Genomic DNA, 24389 nt, shown 5'->3' on the forward strand with positions numbered 1-24389 from the left:
TAAATTTAGGATTGCACTATAAATATCTTTACAGTTTGTGTAAATAATAAATATATTTGATAGTCATGCTTATATACATATTTCTTCATTTATCATATTTTTGGTTTTTGGTTAGGAATCCTGACTGGTTGTGAGATGCTTAGTTTTTTGCCTTACTCATAGGAATCTTGTTGTGGTTGGTATGGTATTACATTTAGGAAAGTGTTACTGCCTTCTGTGTTTTTTTTTCCTATTTGCATTTCACTTATCTTTAACCTCACTCCGTTACAGCCATAGAAGCAACAGCAGCATATGCAAGATAATTAACTCCCATTAGTGATAAGAACAAGAATTTATAATTATTATTTCAATTAAAACAAGAGGCTTATCAATACTTTGAAGAGGACCAGATATTTATTTTCTTTCTGAGCCCAGGACTGGGTCTTTCATGATGCCCGGTGTGTGTGGGGGAGCAGGAGAGTAGTCGATAAGACAGACATCCTGGCATTGGTAATCTAATTAGCAAGGTATGTGTGGGGTTGTTGCACACTTCCAGGCCCAGTTTCATTTTGAGTATGGAGGTGGAACCTGTGTAGATGTGGTTGAGAAATTTTGAGTTAAGCAAAGCTCTGCTTTTATAAAACCTAAGAAACATACAGATACTTTGAATGTCTGAGTGCCTGCACCAGTGGAATACTGGAGGAACTTGTAAAACTTGCTGCAACAGTATTTAGAACTGAGCATGTGGTGTGAAAGACTCCTTTTCCTAACATTTTGGCTTGTTTTTCTCCACCCACCACATCTCTGAAATATATTGTATATGTTATGGTTAACTGTGCTGCTGCCCTGACTTACTTTATGTTTGTTGCTATTTTGTGTTTTTATTATGTTTTTATATTGATTGTGTATTTTTATTGTTTTTATTATATTTGTAAGCTGTGCTGAGCTCTGTTTTTAACAGCAAAAGGGCAGGATATAAATTCTCTTAATCAATCAATAAATACTCCATAGTGTTGGAAACTAGAGTCTAGGCATTTAAGGCTGAAAATGTTGCTTAAAAAAAAAAGATTTCTCACATCTTTCCCCAGTTTTTGGTGGTAATTCCTAGGCACAAAAACAAAACAACTGGACAATCCAAATATTAATATGCAAATATTTGCATAATATGCAAATAATATGCAAATACTTTACATAATATGCAAATTAACCTGCCCGGATTTGTGGAACTGGAATATGGCAACCCTAACCTTGGGTGCCCCTACTAGGAGTCTAGCCTCTTGGTCGAGACTCCTGATGGCTTTGCTCTCACCTTCTTCAACACACTCAAACCCCCTCACCATGTTAAGGTGTGCATCTGAAGAGGTAAGAAGATGTTCTCTATTACAATACAAAGTAGATAATCGTTTGCATGCATTGTGTATAACAGTGTACTAAAAGTAAAAGCACGTTTCAAGATGTACAGCCCCAGGAGAATATTTACTACCAAATGTTTCCTCATGACAAAGAAATTCTAGCAAGTGTTATTGTCTTACATTAATATAATTGACTAAAATTATGTTTGTGATGCCTCTCTTAGGCAGTAGGGAGCAGCAGTGATAATACCTTGAAATGCATGATCTTTATTCTTTTAGTGTTGTGAAACTGTAATATGGAAAGTGCTGAAAAAAGTGAAAATACCTTTTGGAATTTTAAAAAAGGTGCAAAATATCAATGGAAGTGCCTTTTTCATGCTCTTAAAGGAAGAAGGAAGCTTTATACCTGTCTTTTGTCCCTAGTGAGGCAACTTCTGAGGGTGATTTATGTCTGGGAAATGTGGGGAGGGGATAAAGAATCTCACTCCAGGTTCTGCTTCTCAGATCAAATTAGCAGTCCCCTTTTGCTGCTTTGAAATAAAGAAAAAGAGAGTGTTGTTAGGCTCATGTGCTGCTTGTAGGTTTTCCATAGACATCTGGTTGGTCACTGTGGGAACAGCATCTGGGTAGTTCCCCCATGTGTTGGAGGGGATCAACACATGTGGTGGGACTGCAAAGAGTTGCAAGATTATTTGGGGGGGGACTTTTCAAGAAATTTCTAAAATTACTTATCAAACAATTCAGCCAGACTTGGGCTTGCTTTGTTGAATGTATTTTCAAGACCATTAAAGGATTTGTCATCAAAGATGCTTATCTCACATTTCCTTAGGATGGCCATTATTGCACAACATTGGAAGGATTTTAAGTATTTGGATTTGACCCAGTGGTATGAAAGGTTTGGCAAATGGTCGTATTAACTAAGTAATGAGAGGAGAAATGAAAAGAGACAGGTTTAATTCAATTTGGTCTAAATTTATTGATTTTATTAATGATCCTGAAACTGGACATCTAAATCCACAGAGATATGTGTCAGTGTGGTACAATTAGATATCTTTAAAAAATGAAATTGATAATAATTGAATTTACTACTGTAGGAAACAACAAGTATTAATTAATGTTTTACATGATGATACAATATATAGATAAATTGAAAGGATAAGATTTTTGTTTTGTTTTTTCTTACTTCTAATGGTTAAATATATACATGAAATTGTATATTTTCTTTTTGCTCTCTCACTTAATTATTTTGTAATATGTGAGTGAATATTGACTGTACCTTACTATTATTGCTATTTAGTACTCAAAATTAATAAATAAATATATATCTTCTTTTAAAAAACTGGGGGAACAGGATACTAGACTAGATAGGACTTTGGTCTGATCCAGCAGGGTTCTTATGATTTTATTAACACTGCAGTTCATTTCTACTCAGAAGTAAACACCATTGAATTCCATGGAAATTTCCAGGCAAGTTTGTATAGGATTGCAGCTCTAGTCCTGAATCTCCCATGTCATGTAGTTTTAAATTTTATTTATGTATTACAATGTTTAGCTATTTTTTTTAAAAAAATAAAACATTTAAAACATTAACCACATCTAAAAGCATTTAAAAACAGACACACATCCTCACAGGTAATATTCCAGGGTTGCTAGGAACAGTCTTTCAGTCCTCAAATATCTGGGTATGTTTTAAAATTCCTCCTGAAATTAATGAGGGATACTTTGCTCCTCAGCTGGCAGGGCATTCTATAAATGGGGATCCACTGCCAAGAATGGTGTGTCATAGGTCAGCACCAACCAGTCAGGACCCAGCACTGGCACCACCAAAAGGGTCTATCTGGCTGATCGTAGGGCCCAGGATGGTTGCTATTGGAGGAGGCACTCTTTTTGGTACTTTGGTTCTTTATCTTAAGAGGGGGGTGGGGAAACTACCATTTCAAGGACCAGTCATCCTTGGGGTAAAAAAGGTAAACAAAATATTTACTTTTCCTCATAAATTTTGCACATTATGTTTTTCTGTATCATGGTGCATTTAGTGTGTACTAAATAGAGAGAGATGTGATTATAACATATAATTTATGTTATTTATTTGCTAAATTTATCTCCTGCCCTTTGTCCAAAGGAGTCCAGAATAAAAACCCTAACTATGAAATCTGCAATAGTCTTAAAATGGAATGGAGGAGATATTGAGAAGGATTAGTTATGTTAGAGACTATACCTGGGGTGATAAATAACTTCTGGAAGATCTTCTGAAAACTTAGTATTCCGCTTAAGGGATGTGTCCTTCTATATCACTGATCTCTCTTTTTTTTAATCTCAGTGCAGATCAAGAGAATTCTTTTGCTGGCTTCTCAAGAGGATTTTAAAAAAATGTTATAATGTATTTTCTATTTTTGTACAGTAGGGCCCCGCTTATATGGCAGGTTAGGGACCAGGGCCCCACCGTAAAGCGGAAATCGCCGTAAAGCGGAACCCATTGACTTTAATGGGTTGCACCGCACGAAAATGATGCAAAAATGCTGCAAAATGCCGCAAAACGGCAAAATCGGCTTTAAAACGGGGAATTTCCCCTGATTGAAAGCTGCTGCATCAGCGGAACACCGGAAAGCGGAACGCCGGAAAGCAGGGCCCTACTGTACTGAATTTTATTGTTCTGTGACCATAATAAACAATAAATACAATCTCAGATGGCAGCAAGACATGCTAGATTAAAAGGGCAATAGCTACTCTCCCTTTAAAAGACCAGACTGAGCAATTATTTGGACCTGTTTCCAGCTCTAACCGGAACTCATAGGTGCCTTGTAAGGCAGAGAGCCGTAGTGAAGAAAAATGTGCTAACCCTTATATTAGCAAGCTTGAGATTAATGTGATGGTGCACTAGGAAAACAGTTAATAGACGCTAACTTAGGTAGTAGAGGGATATCTTTATTTAGTTTTAAGATTACTCTGCTGGATTGCTAAATTCAGTATTCCTCAAAGATGACCAAATGTAGGTGGTCTTGTTGGTTCATTTACTCTATTGCGGGGGGAATGAAATGCAACAGAAAAATAATATCTGAATAAGAGTTTTAGTAAAATCAAATGTCTGCTCAATACTTGGTACTTTTTAGAGTTTTGAATTCACCAGAATTTTTCTCAGGTGCAAATAACAAAACAAAAATAAGAGGAAATAGTTATTCATTCTCATATCTGCTGTCATTTGATAGATTAGGGTGGTTAGGAATATGGGGAAAGTACAAGAGTGGGCTTTATTCGGTCATTTCCTCATTGAAGCCAAATCTGTTCTTGCAAAATAGAAAAAGAAATTTCTGGAAGGAAAAAGAATAGTATGAGATGAAATGGAAAAGAAATTACCTATCTTGGCCATATATCTTGATAGGTATACGAGGTGAAGCCAATCCTATGCATGTTTAGTCAAAAGCAAGTCTAATTAGTTTAGTGTGCTTACCCTTATGTAAATGTGAATGATTCATGGCTGGATCATGCCCATTAATGTATGTTAGGCATATGTCAAGGTGAGCTAGATGACCTTTAGATACTTTGGTCTTCAGATAATGGAACTACTGAGTTTCATCAGTTCCATTTCACCATCGTGTACTGAGAATGCTCAAAAAGTGGAGATAATATAAAACATCCTTAAAAAAACAAAACCAAGCCCTTATCTTTATCAATTTATATAATTGGTAAAATGCTGACGCCATCATCCTTTCTCTTTGGGCCTTAAGATAAGTTTTCAACCTCTGTGTGGGGTCTGTGGACATTTCCTGTATTCCTGTCTATAAAGACATATCATTTATGTCTTCATAGTTATATTAAAAGTACCTTTGAAACACTTTAATTCAGGGGCTAAAATGACAGATGAACTGTTACATGCCTTTGTCTGCCTAAATAGGGAAAGTGGACTACTTCCAGAGGGTACTTCATCAGATCTAATGCTTGTGTTTTATGCATTCATTTATTATTACTGTGTTTATTAGGCAAATTATAAGTAGCTGTCCCTTGGCCTTTTATTATAATCAAATACTCGATTTACCTTTCCATTTTCTTTTTCTTATTCAGTTGTTTCCCTTCATATGAGCATTCACCATATACTATAATTTAGTATGCACTGTTCAGATGACAGTGTTTGAAAGGATGTGGTTATGGTTTTTTACATCAGAAAGGAAGCTAGCTGAACAGCACCGCCTGGATGACAGATGGAAAGATAGAGCACCTACGCTGCTTTTTTAATCTGCTTTTGTGAAAGACAACTGTGTCTCCTGAATTCTCTTTACCAGGTTAATGTGTTGGGGCACCTAGAAGAGTCCTATTACTCTCTGAACAATGAACAACAGTGTTCTTCTTGAAGAAGAGCTGATCAAAAAGTCCCAACAAAAGAGAAGGACATCTCCCTCCAACTTTAAAGCACGATTATTCATTTTAACGAAATCACGGCTGGCATATTTTGAGCATCGTCTTGGGGTACGTGTGCTATCTCGCCTATCTTTTAAAAAACATCAGTGCAGCATAAAGAAGTGGTAGAGAGAAACTGAGTGAACATTTGGGTTCTCTTTAAAATGAAACTGAATTTTTCTACCATTGATTTCCACAGACAGAAATCTGACTTGTGATTTAAAAATTATTATTATTATTATTATTATTATTATTATTATTATATTTGATTTATATCCCGCCCTTCCTCCCGGCAGGAGCTTTATAGTTCTTATTCATTGCAACAGTCCTGTGAGATAAGGGAGGCTATGTGATGACTTCTCCAGCTACTGATTGTGCTTTATGTTTGAGTAACGACTTCCTATGTCTAATCATGCATTTTTGGGGAGACCTGCATAAAGACATAATAGCACTTGTTTCTTTATGAGAGAATTGTTTCAGGGAAGGCACAACTGGTAAAAAAAAAAGGTCTTGCATTCTTTGCCTCACTGTACTTCTTAAGTTTACAGATGCCAACAAGGCAGACAGTTTGCAGTATATGTAAGAATGTTGATTCTCAGTGGTTTGGTAATACTAACTGAGGGTTCTTGAGGACAGTCTTTTCACTACAAGCTGAAAGCTTTATGAGGGCCTTTTATCTTCTGTGGCTTTGAAAAAAGGAAATCGAGCCAAGTCCTACAGAGCCATCCCGGACACACACACACACACACACACACACACACACACACACACACACACACAGAGAGAGAGAGAGAGAGAGAGAGAGAGAGAGAGAGAGATCATAATTTAAGTTCCAATAAAATCTGTTCCTTGAACCTGACACAAATAAAGTCTCATTGTTCAGACAGTACTATTGTTTCAGAGCCTCTGAAAGAATCAATATGATTTACCTTGTTTCGCTAAAATACCACAGTGTGATAAATAACAGCCTATGTTTATAGCTTCTGCTAACAGAGATCCCATTGGTCACCTCCCTCTCCCATCAGAATGGAAAGATCTGTTAATTCTGTACTCCCAGTTTCTCATTTTTCAATCTTAAATTTGGTTCTGCAGCAATTTGCAATTTTTTAAAATCCTCATGAAAATTTTGTATGCACCTTTGACTAATGTACACATTTTTGCAAGCAATTTCTCCTAACATAATGCATTTTGTGTGTTATTTTCACTAATATATTCATTTTTATGCATATTTTCCCAGATATATGCATGTTTGTAAACAGTGGTTGGAGAACTGCATCGCAGCATTTGGATAAGTGCAGATTTTGAGATTGCTGTGTTTTTGTTTTCATGTTGGTTAGGAAAGGCAAATTTGATAAATAAACCAAACTGAATTTGTCCTCCATCCCTACAGTCCTGATATGGCTTTTGCCATCTGCTGAAGAGCATCTTGCTTTCTAAGGAGTTTGCTGCCTACTGTTGCATTGTGTTCTAATGTAACAGTTGTTTCTTCTCTGCTGTTTTAAAATTGTGTGGTTTCTTTGCTTTTGGAATTGTTTTAATCTTGTATTAATTGGTTGTCACTCTGAGCACTCTTGGAAAAGCTTTGAAAAATATTGAGGGTAGATAGTTCAGCCCAAAAGTTTAGGATCAAGTTGCTAGGATTTTGTTGCCATGTATCCTGGTTCCAAGCTGTATAAGGGTTTGTACACCAAAACCAGAACCTTGAACTTGGGCAGTGGCTGCCCATTAACTATTGGGCCAAGTTCAAGGTTCTGGTTTTGGTGTACAAATCCCTATACAGCTAGGGACAAAGATATCTGAAAGATCATCTTACCCTTTATATACCCAGCTGATCACAGCACTCTGCAGGTGAGGGCCTCCTGTAGATATCATCTTATCAGGATGTCTGTTCTGCACAACATAGGAATCAGATCTTTAGCATTGTGGCACCTCCTCTTTGGAATTACTTCCCCTTAAGTATTAGACAGGCACCATTTCTGTTATCTTTTTGGTGCCTACTGAAGACCTTCCTTTTTCAACACACAGTTTACGTAGAGACCTTATGCAAGCCTGTGTCTGTGTTGGAACTGGTTTTTAAGATGTTTTTAAAGCTTTTAAAAATGTTTTTAAAGATGTTTTGTTTTAATATATTTTAAAGTTTATTTTTTAAGATGTTTTAGAGTGTTTTTGTTTGCCGCCCTCCTGTTGGGCGGAAGGGTGGGATATAAATTTAATAAATAATAATAATAATATTTACTGCAGACAGTGGGTGTTGCCTTCTACATCTCCAGCTGGAGAAAAGGCAAGTGCCATTTTTCTTATTCTGGCCCACCCATTCCTTTTGCAATACTGCTCTCTGCCCTTATCCCTCACCTGCTGCACACCACGCTTAGAGACCCAGTTCACCACAACAGTTACAGGAGGGTATGTGTGGATAACATGGTCCTGGATGGAATAGGCAAGAGGAAGAACAACTGCCTTTCTGTTACTTCAAAAAGATTATGGTGATAATTAGGCAATGTGTCAGTATCAATAAGGTCGTCTGTCCTGTTCTTGAGATAGCAGAGATGTAGAAAGAAATGGACTGAATATCACAACTAGTCCCAACATGACGAATCTGCATGACATTAAAGCGCTCACAGAATAACAAAGTTAAGTGCTGCCTCCAACCCCACTGCTTCAAAAGCCTTTTGTCACCTGTCTGTTCTATAGCAGGGAGGCCAGAGTGATTGGCAAAGGTGCCACTGGAACTGTGAGGTGAGAGCAGCATTGCTGCTTTCTCTGTTACTGCTCCCAAACTCTTAAAAGGGCTATTATCTGTGCAGTGGAAGACTCAGTATATCTAGCACCACTAGCAAAACTGGAACATGGTGGAAAAAAGTGGAATTTTCCATCAAGGACCTGAAATGAGCATATATCCAAAAATTGTCTAAGTTATGTACATACACATGCTAGAGATTTAAATTTGGATGGAGGTAGATTCTTAGAGACAAAACAGATGAAATGTAGAAGAATTTGTATCAGATTTCCAATATTTTACTTTAAACTTATTTATTTATTTATTATTTGATTTATATCCTGCCCTTCCTCCCAGCAGGAGCCCAGGGAGGCCAAATGGGACTATGACAGTAGCACTAGGAGGCAAAGGGGTTTTTTAATACCCGTTTACCCCTCTACATTCCCTCTTAAACAATTAGCCTCACAGAAGGAAGCATGCAGTTTATTTTTCTTTATGGTTCTAACAGCAGCTTCAGATGAGAGTGAGTAATTTGTGGCCATATCACATAAATGCACTTTTTAAAAAATGTGTGTAAACTGTTTAGTTTTATGTTGAATATTTAATATGCACATTTTTAATCCCTGCTCTGGAACATGTTACTTGTTCAGATTGGAGTCCTGCACCAATTTCTTGTGGGAAATCTCTCTCCCAAATTGCTGTCTGCAGGTAAACTGCATAGGAGTGGGGTGGGAGTGTTGAAAAAAATCTCTGCCAGTGCTGTTTCTGCTCTGATTCAATTTGGGTATCTCTCCTCATTATTGCTTTCAGTTTAAAATTAAAATGTGAAATCTTATCCGAACTGACCCTTAATTAGTGGTAATCTGAAACTGTGCTTTGCATTTGATAAATGTGTATATGTCATGGACTAAGAACATATTTTAGCTCTACATTTGGGCTGCAATCCTATGACTCTTAACTGGGAGTAATACCCATTGAATACAATGGGATTTACTCTATGTGAACACACATAACATTGGACCATTAACCTGTTTTCTACATGTAGTCCAGACATATATTATATATGGGCTTAGTCAACAACTAAATAAGAATGGTGAATAAAACCTTTTTTGGTTGAAGTTGATATCATTTATGGAAACAGAGAAATTAAAGATAACACAAAACTTACAGCACCAGTGTTTAGATAGCCTTCTCCTCTTTCTGAGCTGTGTAAATCAGGGGTGCCACATAACATCTTTCTAATTGTGTTTTTGGTCGATATGGGTAGGAATGATTTTTTTATTTTTGTTTTTTAAATGGTGCAGCAACCGCTCCCTGGTGAAAGTATCTGGACTGACCCTGTCATATGTAGATGTACATCTATTTGAAGTGATTATGCATGACCTATAAGTATAAGAACCACTGATCAACTTTTAAACACTTGTTTTGTGGCATAATGTAAGGTCATGGAATAAAGGTGGATGACTGGTACAATAAAATAAAGACTTTTATTTTAGCAGGCATTTTAAGTGAGTTTTTCTGATTTTATGCTGTATTCCTCTAGTGACATATTGAGCTCAGTTGATTTTCTTCTGTATAAACCTGTTTAGAATTACACTGTTAGAATACAATTTACAAGACACTAGAAATGTTGTTTAGAATCACATCATTTAAAAAAAGGGAAGGTGGAGAATGAACAATTTTGATCAGGATTGCAGCATGAAGGCATGGGACATTTAATGAAAATTCCACCATTAGCAGCAGAAAAAGATCCCATTAGCAAAGGGTTTTTTTTCATTAGGATCATGACTGGGGAGAAGAGAGTTAAACCTCCCCTTCCTACATGCTGCAGTCCTGATGAAGTTGTCACTCTCTCGGGTGTGCTATACTTTCAGGCTTCCGATAGGGTGGCCACTGTGAAAGCAAGATGCTGGACCGGATGGGCCACTGCCCTAATCCAACCAGTGTCTTATGTTCTTATGGACAGGCTTCCTAATGATACTGTGTCTAATATGGCCCTTACTCCTACAAAAGCCAGTAGCACAACTCCCACTTGTTAACAGAGCCCAGAGCCTTGGTGAATGAAGTCTTTTCTGTACCCTTAACTCAGGTCTGTTGAAAGAACAACGCTGCTGACTTTCATGTGTAGATTCTTTTCTGTTAGCAGAACTGCATGTTATATCACATGTTGTTCTGTGATAGTTCTGTGATTGTTCTTGGGTGGGGGGGGAATTCTTTTGTCATGCATAATTCCATTCTTCTTTGGGGAGACTATTTTTCCCTATTCTACACTGAGGCTGCCATTTTAAGTGGAAGAATAGCTTGGGGGCTTCTTGCTTTTCTTATGACATTTTTCCCACTGCAAAATATCCTCACCCCATCCCCAGCTGATATACAATTAAAACTAAATATAAATAAACTGAAAATGCTGAAGTTAATACATTTGTGGTCCACATGACAATCTTTGCTCATGGGCAGATTCTTGTCATCAGTCAGACCACTGGCATATGCAATGTTAGTATGCATACATCAGTATACATGAAATCAGACTGTTTGCAAAAGAAAGAGTTGTCTGTAGCAGTAATTTACATGTCATAATAAGAAAACAGATTATAAGACACTGGTGGATTTTTGCAGGGAGGCAATCTCAAAAACACATATCTATTGTGAGCGCTTTACTTCATGGTAAGATGGCTCCTCATTGTGCACTGTATAATGAATTTTAGAAGACACAGATCCTTATTGTTGCTATATTTTCTGAGGTTCATTCTTCCCCTGAATGTACAAACCTTTCATTAATGTTAATGGCAATTGCGTACTAAATACAAGAGGAGAAAGAGCTTTCTGTTCCAGGGATGAGAATTAGAGTTTTAAAAGTCATGGCAAAGCTTGCATTTAAGAAGATAGTAGCTTTGTAGTTAAGAAGATCGTAGCTATTAATACTATGTCAACAGCCTATTAGTTTTTCTTCTTCTTTTAAAAGGAGGCTATGACAACAATACCGTAAACTATTTCAGTGGACAGGGTTTAGATTGTTTCAATAGTCTAAAGTTTCTCATTTCTTAGTGGAGAGCATGGTGGCTTCTGTTCAGACAGCACAAAAGCATGTACAACTAGAACTTTGGTTCATCAACCACTGTAGTACCCCTCTCTTGCCCCATGACAGCAAGCATCTCTCCAGCTTCAGCCACACTTGGTCAGCCAGGAGTGTAAGCCTTCTTTGATAGAATCTTGTTTTACTTTTCATTGGAAGACTTTTAATGTAGGGTTAGAAGTATTTTGCCAGCACAGTGCAACTGCATAGAATTACTGCAAAGACAGTAATGAACAACGCTGACACTCAGAGACACAGCACTACATCTGACCCTACTGTTTATTGCAGATGCTGAACAAAGGTCATAAAAAGTCTGCCTTGCCCTGTGTCTTGTGTGGAATTTGATACTGCAAGAGACTCAGCTGCTGCTACTCCATGTCTTTTTGCCTTCTCTTCCTTGTAAGGTGTACTTTGACAAATGCAACATGTCGCTTGATATTCTCCAAGGTGTGTTCCGCCCCACCACTCAATGATATGGAGTAGAGAGATACAGAGCCTGATGACATCTGTCACATTTTAATTTCTATAGGTTTATTTAAAACATTTTTGTTTAGTTAAATCATTAACAATCCCAAAGCAGTTTATAACACGTAAATTGTTGTTGTTGTTATGTGCCTTCAAGTCAATTACAACTTATGGCGACCCTATGAATCCAAACTATAAAGACAACCTATTAAAATCAAAGACACAATCCCACATCTTACGGAATGCAGCAGCTTCATGTGCTCTTATAATGTCTAATTATGGATTCCATTTCCTTTTATCACTGGTTTCTTGTATTATAATATCATGTTAATGTAGCAAGCAAGTGTGCCAATGAAGTCATAAGCATAATAAGCTGGAAACCATTCAAATTCTCAGAAACGTCTACAATTTCTTCTATTCTTTTCTAAAGACTTTGACATTGTTAATGAAGATAGGTAGTAAAGTAGTTGGATCATAAGTATGATGGAATCAGGACAATTCCTTTTTAAAAAGTTTAGTTTTAAGACACAATGAAACAATGAAATATAACTTACACATTTCTGCATCCTTCCTTTCTTGCACCAAACCCTTGGTGTTGGTTATACTTCCTTCTTCCTCAAAAAGCCAATTCAGTTTTAATTGCTTTTTCATTATTTTCAGAATTGGCATTACAGCTGTTCCCCCGCCCCCCCAAAGCATTTTTTCAATCTTCTTACGCTGTTTCTTTTAGTAGAGTCTGTATAGACCAGCTTGTGCTGTTGTGACTGTTGAACTGTGAAGCATATGAATCAAGACTAATTTAAAGTGTGATTGTACTTTGAGAAGGATTATGTATGAAAAGGGACCTTGCTGTTCAAAGGGTCTTCTGTGTGCAGAATGTGTGCATTCTGATTCGGAACTGTTGGGTTAAGTGGCAATAATAATTGTTTTCTGCTTTCAGTTCTGTTAACTCTGGAGAGAATAAAACCAAAGAAGGGGAGACTTTCTCTGTGGGCTTCATTGAATGATTGCTTTCTTCATTTCCATTCATTTATGCCTATATAAATTAACATTCACATTGGGTTAAGGTTCTCAGGTTTCCCTGATACAGTAACTGACACAGTAACTAGTGGTGATGTGCTCTTTAATTCCTAATGCAATCTGAACACCAGTCTTTCTCAAGGAAAAAAACGTTTCGCATATTGATTGCCAGTTTGTTCACATTGGTGGTGAAAGCCTTAAACGACTTAGGCCTCAAATATCTGAGATACTGCCTTTATCCCCAAAGACCCCCTTGGGTGTTAAGATCAACAGAGGGGGCTCTCTTAGCAGTTTGACTACCCTCAGAAGTGTTGGGAACGGCAGCCCAGGAAAAAGGCTTTCTTTGTGGCAAGCCTCTAAGAGGTGTGTCTAGCAGGCATCTTCATTGTACAGTTTCTGCTGTATGCTGGAGAATCACCTCTTTACCCTGGCCTTTGACACTGAAGCTATTTTGTTTTGTGGGATCCACATCTTTTGTTTAATCTATACTATTCTGTTTGTGCTTGGAACCTGCTTTTATAATTTTTATTTATTTTATTTAATTACATTTCTAGACCGCCCTATAGCAGAAGCTCTCAGGGCGGTGTACAACAAATAAAATCACAATTAAAATATGAGCAAGTGTGGAAAATATATATATATATATAGTACAATTATAAAACATTAATAAAATTGCCATTGAGATTTAAATTAAGATCATATTAAGTTTAAAATGTTAAATTAAAATATTTAAAAATTTACAAAATTTAAAAAGCCTGGGCGAAAAGGTAAGTTTTTACCTGGCGCCGAAAAGATAACAGAGAAGGCGCCAGGCGTATCTCGTCTGGGAGGGCATTCCATAGTTCGGGGGCCACCACCGAGAAGGCCCTAGATCTAGTTGTTGATCTCCGGGCCTCTTTATGGGTTGGAACCCGGAGAAGGGCCTTCGACGTCGAGCGTAGTGAACGGGTAGGTACATAGCGAGAGAGGCGCTCCATCAGGTATTGCGGTCCGATGCCGTTTAGGGCTTTATAGGTAAGAACCAACACTTTGAATCTGGCCCGGAAACATATCGGTAGCCAGTGCAGCTGCGCCAGGACAGGTGTTATATGGTCAAATTTCTTTGTCCCAGTGAGAACTCTGGCCGCAGCATTTTGCACTAGCTGAAGTTTCCGAACCGTCTTCATAGGTAGCCCCACGTAGAGTGCATTACAGTAGTCCAATCTAGAGGTTACCATAGCATGGATAACTGAGGCAAGATGCTCCTTGCTCAAATAGGGTCGTAGTTGGGCTACCAGCCGGAGCTGGTAGAATGCATTCCGTGCCACCGAGGCTACCTGAGCCTCAAGTGACAGGAGCGGATCTAATAAGACCCCCAAACTACGTACCTGTTCCTTTAGGGGGAGTGTAACCCCATCTAGGACAGGTCGAACATCAACCATCTGGGCAGAGGGTCCTCCCACCAACAGCATCTCAGTCTTGTTAGGATTGAGTTTCAGTTTATTAGCTCTCATCCAGCCCATTATCGCGGCCAGGCAGCGGTCTAGTACATCAACAGCCTCACCTGAGGAAGATGAAAAGGAGTAGTAGAGCTGCGTATCATCAGCATATTGCTGGAAACGCACTCCAAAACTCCTGATGACCTCACCCAGCGGCTTCATATAGATATTAAAAAGCATGGGGGACAGAACTGAACCCTGCGGGACCCCATATTGGAGTACCCAGGGACTCGAGTAATGTTCCCCCAGCATCACCTTCTGGAGACGATTCCCGAGATAGGAGCAGAGCCACCGCCAAGCAGTGCCTCCCACTCCTAAATCCGTAAGTCGCTCCAGAAGGATACCATGGTCGATGGTATCAAACGCCGCTGAGAGATCAAGGAGAACCAACAGAGTTACACTCCCTCTGTCTTTCTCCCGACAGAGGTCATCATACAGGGCGACCAAGGCCGTTTCTGTACCAAACCCCGGCCGAAAGCCCGATTGAAATGGGTCTAGATAATCAGTTTCATCCAAGAGAGCCTGGAGTTGGCGAGCGACCACACGCTCTAGAACCTTGCCCAGGAATGGGACATTTGCTACTGGCCTATAGTTGTCCAAATTATCAGGGTCCAAGGAGGATTTTTTTAGGAGCGGTCTGACCACTGCCTGTTTCAGGCAGGGTGGGACCACTCCCTCTCGTAAAGAGGCATTAATCACCTCCTTGGCCCAGCCGGCTGTTCCATTCCTGCTAGCTTTTATTAGCCATGAGGGGCAAGGATCCAGAGCAGAAGTGGTCGCCTGCACCTGTCCAAGCACCTTGTCCACATCCTCGAGCTGTACCAACTGAAACTCATCCAATAAAACAGGACAAGACTGTGCTCTGGATACCTCATTAGGATCAACTGCTACAATAATGGAGTCAAGGTCCCGGCGGATGTTCATGATCTTATCACGAAAGTGTCGCGCAAACTCATTACAGCGGGCAATTGATGGTGTTATTGCGTCCTGGGGACCAGAGTGTAAAAGTCCCCGGACAACTTTATAAAGTTCCGCTGGGCGGTTAAGGGATGACTGAATAGAGACAGCAAAGTATTGCTTCTTTGCTGCTCTCACTGCCTTCACATAGAGTTTGGTAGAGAGCTTCACAAGTGCATGATTACAGCCGTCGGGAGTTCGCCTCCATTTGCACTCAAGCCGTCTCCTTTCTTGCTTCATCACTCTTAGCTCCATCATAATTGTATGATTATGCTCTTGTAACCTGTCCTGGGACCTTATGGTGAAGGGCAGTTAAGAAGTCGTATAAATAAATAAATAAATAAATAAAATATGAATAAGGTGATTGGGTCTGCTTGCCAATTTGATCGCATGATCATTGACAGTGTAATCCTGTGCACAGTTACTTGAAAATCCAACTGTGTTTAGTGAGGTTTATTCCCAGGTAAGTGTGCCTAGGATTGTATGGCGAGAGTTACTAATGGTGTTTAATTAAATCATCCTGAGGTTTTTTTGGCCACAAAACTAATACCACTACAATTTTCCTGTATCTTAATAGCTGCTGATTTCCTTTTCTTGTTTCTGATATTTCCCCCCTCCTTCATATGCATGTGTGTATGTACATACACCTATTCAAAATTAAGAAGCTATTTTATAGAGAGCCAGACCATTAGTCCAACTAGCCCAATATTGCCTTTTCTGACCGGGGCTGCTCTCTAGGCAAAGGTCCTTCTCAGCCATCCTAACTGAGGTGTGTGTTTTTTAACTGAATATGCCAAAGAAAGAACTTGGCAGTGGGGTTTCTTTCATGCAGATCATGTGCTCTACCTCTTCTGTGCCCTACTTTACAGAGGAGAATCCTCTATTTTAAGGGCTGTCTGAAGGACTATCTGGTCCAAGCCTGGTTTTAAGATGAAGAACCCTAACGAATGAAAGCACGGGTCTTGAAGTTGCCTGCCAACAGTTAGCACCTGGACGGCAGACTGAGCAGGCACACAGGTCACCTGGTCACAATCTGCCCCATGATGGTGAGATGTATTTCTATTTAAATTGTAGTAAACACTTCTGAATCTGCATCTATACATATAAATTAGCATATGATTTTTTTTTTACTGCAAATCTATACTCTCTTTTTTCCTTTTTGGTGATGCATTTCTTGCGTGCAGGAAGACTGCCTGTTCTGGATGAGGTTGCACTCCCCTGGAAGGAGCAGGTTCATAGCTTGGGGGTATTCCTCAATCCAGCATTGTCACTGGAGGCTCAGGTAGCCTCAGTTGTTAGGATTTGCAGCTCCGGTAGGTTTGACAGCTATGCCCCCTTTTGGGCAGAGATGACTTGGCAGTAGTACTCCATGCTCCGGTAACTTCCAGATTGATTATTGCAATGCGCTCTATGTGGGGCAGCCCTAGAAGACCACTCAAAAACTTTTGCAGGTCCAAAATGCAGCAGCAAGATTACTGGCTGGGATTCCTTTTAAAACGTATATAACCCCTTTTCAAAAATAGTTGCATTGGTTGCCAGTTGGTTTCTCAAGTTGCTCACCTCAGTGTTTAAAGCCCTAAATGACCATATCCTTCCCTACAGACCCTCTCGGGTGTTGAGATCAGCAGAGGGGGCCTTCTTGGTAGTTCCACCACCTTCAGAAGTTTGGGGAACAGTGGCCTGGGATAGAGCTTTTTCTGTGGCAGTCCCTAAGTTGTGGAATTCCCTCCCTACAGATGCGCCTTCACTATACCATTTTTGGCAAATGCTAAAGACACACCTCTTTACCCTGGACTTCTGCTCCTGAGAGCTTAATGATGATGATGATAATAATAATAATAATAATAATAATGATAATAATAATAATAATACATACATACATACATACATACATACATACTACTTTGGTGATGTGTAAGTGGCCATGCTAACCACCCAAGTCATCAAACAATTTTTTCCTTAACAGCTTTTGTATATACTTAATTGGTCCAGAAAACAGACTAATATCCAATTCCAATAATCCCTTTTGACACCAGCATGTGCCTTCCTGCATGGTGGGTCAACAGACATTGCAGGGAGCCAATGGAAATGCCATGTTTTTGTGATATATATTTGTAGAAATGTGTTCATCCTTCTTTTGGAGATCTGAGGGATGTCATACATTAGAGCAAAGGCAAAGCAGGCTGGCCTCATGCGATTGTTTTTTCTGCATTTGGTTGAGCAAGTACTTATTTAGTCTGGGCATATGCTGAAGTACCTCCAGGTGGGTAGCTATTTTAGTCTGTTACAAGACAACAACAACAACGAGTTTTGTGGCATATTAAAAGGCTAACAAATTTGTAAGGTTTTGTGGACAGAAGACTCTTTTGGGGGGCATGGCCAAGGCTGAATGGTAATGGGTGCTTTCTAAGAGAGCGTGTTAGGGCCGATTGAGAGTCTTCCTGCTGGCCATTTTTCGGGACCATATCCACGTTTCCTCCCCTCTCCACTTCAGCGGAATGCTTGATGGACATGGGACAACTAAAAATGGGAGCCCAACAGCCTTTTTCTGCCAACGCGACTGTGACGTCCTTCCCTGGTTCTCCCTGTCAGGTTCCCACCTGCTTGTGGCTACTGCCTTTCACTAGGCACCACCAGGTACACCACCAGTCAGGACCGTCCTTTATATGGTTTCTCACTCCGCTCTAGCACAGATCTCACTAGATCCCACTGCTAGGCAGCACCACCAGTCACGTCCTGTAACCAATACTCCCAGAGACTTTGCCTGAGTCTCTCTCTTGCTGGTTACTTTTGTGACTGCGTGCTTATGCTGTTCCGAACCCCCTTGTATCTTTATATATAAAGCATACAACTCTGGGTTGCTCTGGATACTTGACTTGTTACAATTCCTCCCTTCACCGCTGCCACCATTAGATACTGCTTCTGTTCAGCCTTGGTAATTACCTTGCCCTCCCTTCTGGTCTGTATATTCCCCAGCCAAGGATCAGGTCTTTGGTAAACCAAGTAAGTATTTATTTACTAATAACAGGAAATAACAAGATTACTTTAGGAATGTTTCACAAGCATATGGTTTCATATATGGTTACTCTTTATGTTTCTGTTCATATATATCCTCTTTAAATATCAGCCAAATCCAATCCAAACTTCCCTCAGAACTCTGCCAACCAACTCAACAACCTCTCTCTAACCGACTCTCTCTCCCACCTTCCAACCGACCCCCCCATCACTCACAAACCTCCATTTATACCTTCAGCCAGCCAGCCACTCAGCCAATCATCATCCAGCACACTTCAGCTTCTCACCCATGTACTCCCCCTTTCTCAGTCAATTACCATACATCACCCAATAGACCCGCACTTACCATATTTACAGATGCTAACTTACAGGAACATCACAGGAACATCACAGTGACCACTAACAGAACCGGAGGTTAGACAGAAACTTGAATGGGTGCAGCTCTCTCGCATTCAGTGTGTATCTCCTGCCACATGCTGGTGTGGGTGTGCCACTATCGAGTCATGCCTCCATATGTGGTGGGAATGTGCAAAAGTAACATCCTTTTGGCAAGCGGACTTTATTGAAATTGAATCTATTACCAAACAAACTGTTGAGAGAACCCCACATGATTGTGTTTTGCAGTTTAGCCAGTATTTTGACAATGTTTATGGTTATGGTGTATTGATTTATATCTGTTATGTTTTTTTGTTATGGTTGGACGAATCTAAGGGTATGTTAAACACAATATGCATATATAGGCTGTCCAGGAATCTCATACAATTGTATTTAGTCTCATACTGTCTGAATTCACAGCAGTCACATTGATTGTTAAGTGGCTAAGGGAGGTGGTTAAGAGGCAGCGTATCAGTAATTATCTGAGAGACATGCATCCTAATGTGGTTTTCCTCCAGAAAACTCACAAGACCTCTCAAAAAAAATATGTTTTTGAAACACTAGTGGTTTGGCAAATAGTTCACTGCACCAGGGTCATCTAAATCTCACGGGGTAGCCATTGTTCTCAAGACTGGTCTTGCCTTTGCTTCAACAAGAATTTTGAGAGACAGAAATGGCTGGTACCTTTTTGTGGAAGGTACATTAGACATTTTGTTCAGTTTATGCTCCGAAAAAGGACCAGTTACAATTCTTACATGAAGTCCTACAAAAGATGAAATATTTTACTAAAGGTGAGTTGGTAATAGGAGGGGACTTTAACTGGGACACCAGAGGAGTTACGTTGAGGGATATCCAGGGATAAGGGGCTGGTTGCCATCCACATCCCGTAGGCACTAAAAATCAAGTGCAAACTAAACTTAAGTTGTATAAAAAATGAAAATGAAATGGATTGCCTTCAAGTCGATCCCGACTTATAGTGACCCTATGAATAGGGTTTTCACGGTAAGCAGTATTCAGAGGTGGTTTACCATTGCCTTCCTCTGAGGCTGAGAGGCAGTGACTGGCCCAAGGTCACTCAGTGAGCTTCATGGCTGTGTGGGGATTCGAACCCTGGTCTCCCAGGTCGTAGTCCAACACCTTAACCACTACACCACACTGGCTTTCTTAAGTTGTATAAGCTGCTCCAAAAAACCGGTGTGATTGATGTCTAGGGAGACATGCATCCACCTGATTTCATTCATACTTTCTTCTCCCCCAGAGATTAATCACACTCAAAACTCAATTATATTGTCTCTCCAGTTCTCATGTAGCGTGCTGTTTCCTCTGATATTGGGGATATTCGTATCACCAACCATGCTGCTGTTATAGCTTTGAACCTTCCCCCTATACTTTCTCCGGGCGCTTCAACCCAGTGTTGATCACTCAGTTTGATATTAAGGGAAATTTTCAAGAGGCAATTTCTACTTGTCTGAATGAAAATAATTCCCCTGAAATCTCTAGTGCATTGTGCTAAGAAGCTTTGAAAGCTGTCCTTAGGGTCATCTACATGGAAGAGGAATGGGGATTGAAAAAAGGAGCAAATTAGAGTCTGCTAAGTTATCTACTGATTTGGAATGTTTGCTCCAACAATATAAGAGAAAAGAAATGGTGGCACAGCTACTCAATGGGTATGGCAAAATGACAACAGATGACAAAGAAAAGGCAGAAGTGCTCAATTCCTACTTTGGCTCAGTCTTCTCCAAAAAAAGGGTCTATGACCCTCCCGGGAAACATGTAGTAGAAGGGGCAGGATTGGAGCTTGAGATTGACAAACGGTCAAGCAATACCTAATCACTTTGAACGAGTTCGAATTGGATGGTCCCGATAAACTGCATCCTAGAGTATTGAAGGAACTGGCTGAAGAAATCTCAGAACCGCTGTCTATTGTCTTTGTGAAATCATGGAGGACTGGTGAAGTGCCGGTTGACTGGAGAAGAGCTAATGTTGTCTCTATCTTCAAAAAGGGCAAAAAGGAGGAACCGGGGAACTACAGACCAATCAGCCTAACATCAGTCCCTGAAAAAACTCTGGCGCAGATTATAAAGCAGTCAATCTGTAACCACCTTGAAAACAATGCAGTGATTAAGAACATAAGAACATAAGAAGAGCCTGCTGGATCAGGCCAGTGGCCCATCTAGTCCAGCATCCTGTTCTCACAGTGGCCAAGCAGGTGCCTGGGGGAAGCCCACAAGCAGGACCCGAGTGCAAGAACACTCTCCCCTCCTGAGGCTTCCGGCAACTGGTTTTCAGAAGCATGCTGCCTCTGACTAGGGTGGCAGAGCACAGCCATCATGGCTAGTAGCCATTGATAGCCCTGTCCTTCATGAATTTGTCTAATCTTCTTTTAAAGCCATCCAAGCTGGTGGCCATTACTGCATCTTGTGGGAGCAAATTCCATAGTTTAACTATGCGCTGAGTAAAGAAGTACTTCCTTTTGTCTGTCCTGAATCTTCCAACATTCAGCTTCTTTGAATGTCCACGAGTTCTAGTATTATGAGAGAGGGAGAAGAACTTTTCTCTATCCACTTTCTCAATGCCATGCATAATTTTATACACTTCTATCATGTCCCCTCTGACCTGCCTTTTCTCTAAACTAAAAAGCCCCAAATGCTGCAACCTTTCCTCGTAAGGGAGTCGCTCCATCCCCTTGATCATTCTGGTTGCCCTCTTCTGAACCTTTTCCAACTCTAGAATATCCTTTTTGAGATGAGGCGACCAGAACTGTACACAGTATTCCAAATGCGGCCGCACCATAGATTTATACAACAGCATGATGATATCGGCTGTTTTATTTTCAATACCTTTCCTAATTATCGCTAGCATGGAATTTGCCTTTTTCACAGCTGCTGCACACTGGGTCAACATTTTCATCGTGCTGTCCACTACAACCCCGAGGTCTCTCTCCTGGTCGGTCACTGCCAGTTCAGACCCCATGAGCGTATATGTGAAATTCAGATTTTTTGCTCCAATATGCATAATTTTACACTTGTTTATATTGAATTGCATTTGCCATTTTTCTGCCCATTCACTCAGTTTGGAGAGGTCTTTTTGGAGCTCTTCGCAATCCCTTTTTGTTTTAACAACCCTGAACAATTTAGTGTCATCAGCAAACTTGGCCACTTCACTGCTCACTCCTAATTCTTGGTCATTAATGAACAAGTTGAAAAGTACAGGTCGCAATACCGATCCTTGAGGGACTCCACTTTCTACAGCCCTCCATTGGGAGAACTGTCCGTTTATTCCTACTCTCTGCTTTCTGCTTCTTAACCAATTCCTTATCCACAAGAGGACCTCTCCTCTTATTCCATGACTGCTAAGCTTCCTCAGAAGCCTTTGGTGAGGTACCTTGTCAAACGCTTTTTGAAAGTCTAAGTACACTATGTCCACTGGATGACCTCTATCTACATGCTTGTTGACACTCTCAAAGAATTCCAATAGGTTACTGAGACAGGACTTTCCCTTGCAGAAGCCATGCTGGCTCTGCTTCAGCAAGGCTTGTTCTTCTATGTGCTTAGTTAATCTAGCTTTAATAATACTTTCTACCAGTTTTCCAGGGACAGAAGTTAAGCTAACTGGCCTGTAATTTCCGGGATCCCCTCTGGATCCCTTTTTGAAGATTGACGTTACATTTGCCACTTTCCAGTCCTCAGGCACGGAGGAGGACCCAAGGGACAAGTTACATATTTTAGTTAGTAGATCAGCAATTTCACATTTGAGTTCTTTGAGAACTCTCGGGTGGATGCCATCCGGGCCCGGTGATTTGTCAGTTTTTATATTGTCCATTAAGCTTAGAACTTCCTCTCTCGTTACCACTATTTGTCTCAGTTCCTCAGAATCCCTTCCTGCAAATGTTAGTTCAGGTTCAGGGATCTGCCCTATATCTTCCACTGTGAAGACAGATGCAAAGAATTCATTTAGCTTCTCTGCAATCTCCTTATCGTTCTTTAGGACACCTTTGACTCCCTTATCATCCAAGGGTCCAATTGTCTCCCTAGATGGTCTCCTGCTTTGAATGTATTTATAGAATTTTTTGTTGTTGGTTTTTATGTTCTTAGCAATGTGCTCCTCAAATTCTTTTTTAGCATCCCTTATTGTCTTCTTGCATTTCTTTTGCCAGAGTTTGTGTTCTTTTTTATTTTCTTCATTCGGACAAGACTTCCATTTTTTGAAGGAAGACTTTTTGCCTCTAAGAGCTTCCTTGACTTTGCTCGTTAACCATGCTGGCATCTTCTTGGCCCTGGCGGTACCTTTTCTGATCTGCGGTATGCACTCCAGTTGAGCTTCTAATCTAGTGTTTTTAAACAACTTCCAAGCATTTTCGAGTGATGTGACCCTTTGGACTTTGTTTTTCAGCTTTCTTTTTACCAATCCCCTCATTTTTGTGAAGTTTCCTCTTTTGAAGTCAAATGTGACCGTGTTGGATTTTCTTGGCAATTGGCCAGTTACATGTATGTTTAATTTAATAGCACTGTGGTCACTGCTCCCAATCGGTTCAACAACACTTACATCTCGTACCAGGTCCCGGTCCCCACTGAGGATTAAGTCCAGGGTTGCCGTCCCTCTGGTCGGTTCCATGACCAACTGGTCTAGGGAATAGTCATTTAGAATATCTAGAAACTTTGCTTCTTTGTCATGACTGGAACACATATGCAGCCAGTCTATGTCCGGGTAGTTGAAGTCACCCATTACTACCACATTTCCTAGTTTGGATGCTTCCTCAGTTTCATATCTCATCTCAAGGTCTCCCTGAGCATTTTGATCAGGGGGACGATAGATCGTTCCCAGTATTAAGTCCCTCCTGGGGCATGGTATCACCACCCACAACGATTCGGTGGAGGAGTCTGCCTCTTTTGGGGTTTCGAGCTTGCTGGATTCAATGCCTTCTTTCACGTATAGAGCGACTCCGCCACCAATACGTCCTTCCCTGTCCTTCCGATATAGTTTATAACCAGGGATAACCGTATCCCACTGGTTTTCTCCATTCCACCAGGTCTCCGTTATGCTCACTATATCAATGCTCTCCTCTAAGACCAAGCACTCCAGTTCTCCCATCTTGGTTCGCAGGCTCCTAGCATTAGCGTACAGGCACTTGTAAGCAGTGTCTCTCTTCAAGTGTCCTTGGCACTTGTGGTTAGGCCTGTGGTAATTTTGCTCTTCTGAATTTATGTGCTGTGCCCCTGCTCTCACAATGCCTACTTCTAGGCCTATACCCCTTTTAAAATTTCATCATTTCTTTGGTTTTTATCCCAGGGGGGAGGTTTATTCCGAACCGGACCTTTCTCAGCTCCTGTCGGGTTTTCCCCCTCAGTCAGTTTAAAAGCTGCTCTGCCACCTTTTTAATTTTAAGTGCCAGCAGTCTGGTTCCATTCTGGTTCAAGTGGAGCCCGTCCCTTTTGTACAGGCCCGGCTTGTCCCAAAATGTTCCCCAGTGCCTAACAAATCCAAACCCTTCCACCCGACACCATCGTCTCATCCACGCATTGAGACTGCAAAGCTGGGCCTGTCTGGCTGGTCCTGCGCGTGGAATC

At 40.4% G+C, this 24389-nt stretch overlaps 1 protein-coding gene across 1 annotated transcript in view; it reads left to right on the top strand.

Annotated features, from left to right (window-relative positions):
* Positions 1 to 5613: 5613 nt before the first annotated feature.
* The window catches only part of ITK (IL2 inducible T cell kinase), a 57228-nt gene continuing 38452 nt past the window's right edge, over positions 5614 to 24389 (top strand). The window contains exon 1 of the mRNA XM_061621956.1: positions 5614 to 5792. Within this exon, the coding sequence (XP_061477940.1) occupies positions 5655 to 5792 (138 nt within the window). The 5' untranslated portion in view covers positions 5614 to 5654. The remainder of the gene's footprint in view (positions 5793 to 24389) is intronic.

Source organism: Rhineura floridana, chromosome 3, assembly GCF_030035675.1.
Source record: "Rhineura floridana isolate rRhiFlo1 chromosome 3, rRhiFlo1.hap2, whole genome shotgun sequence".
Taxonomy (NCBI): Eukaryota; Metazoa; Chordata; class Lepidosauria; order Squamata; family Rhineuridae; genus Rhineura; species Rhineura floridana.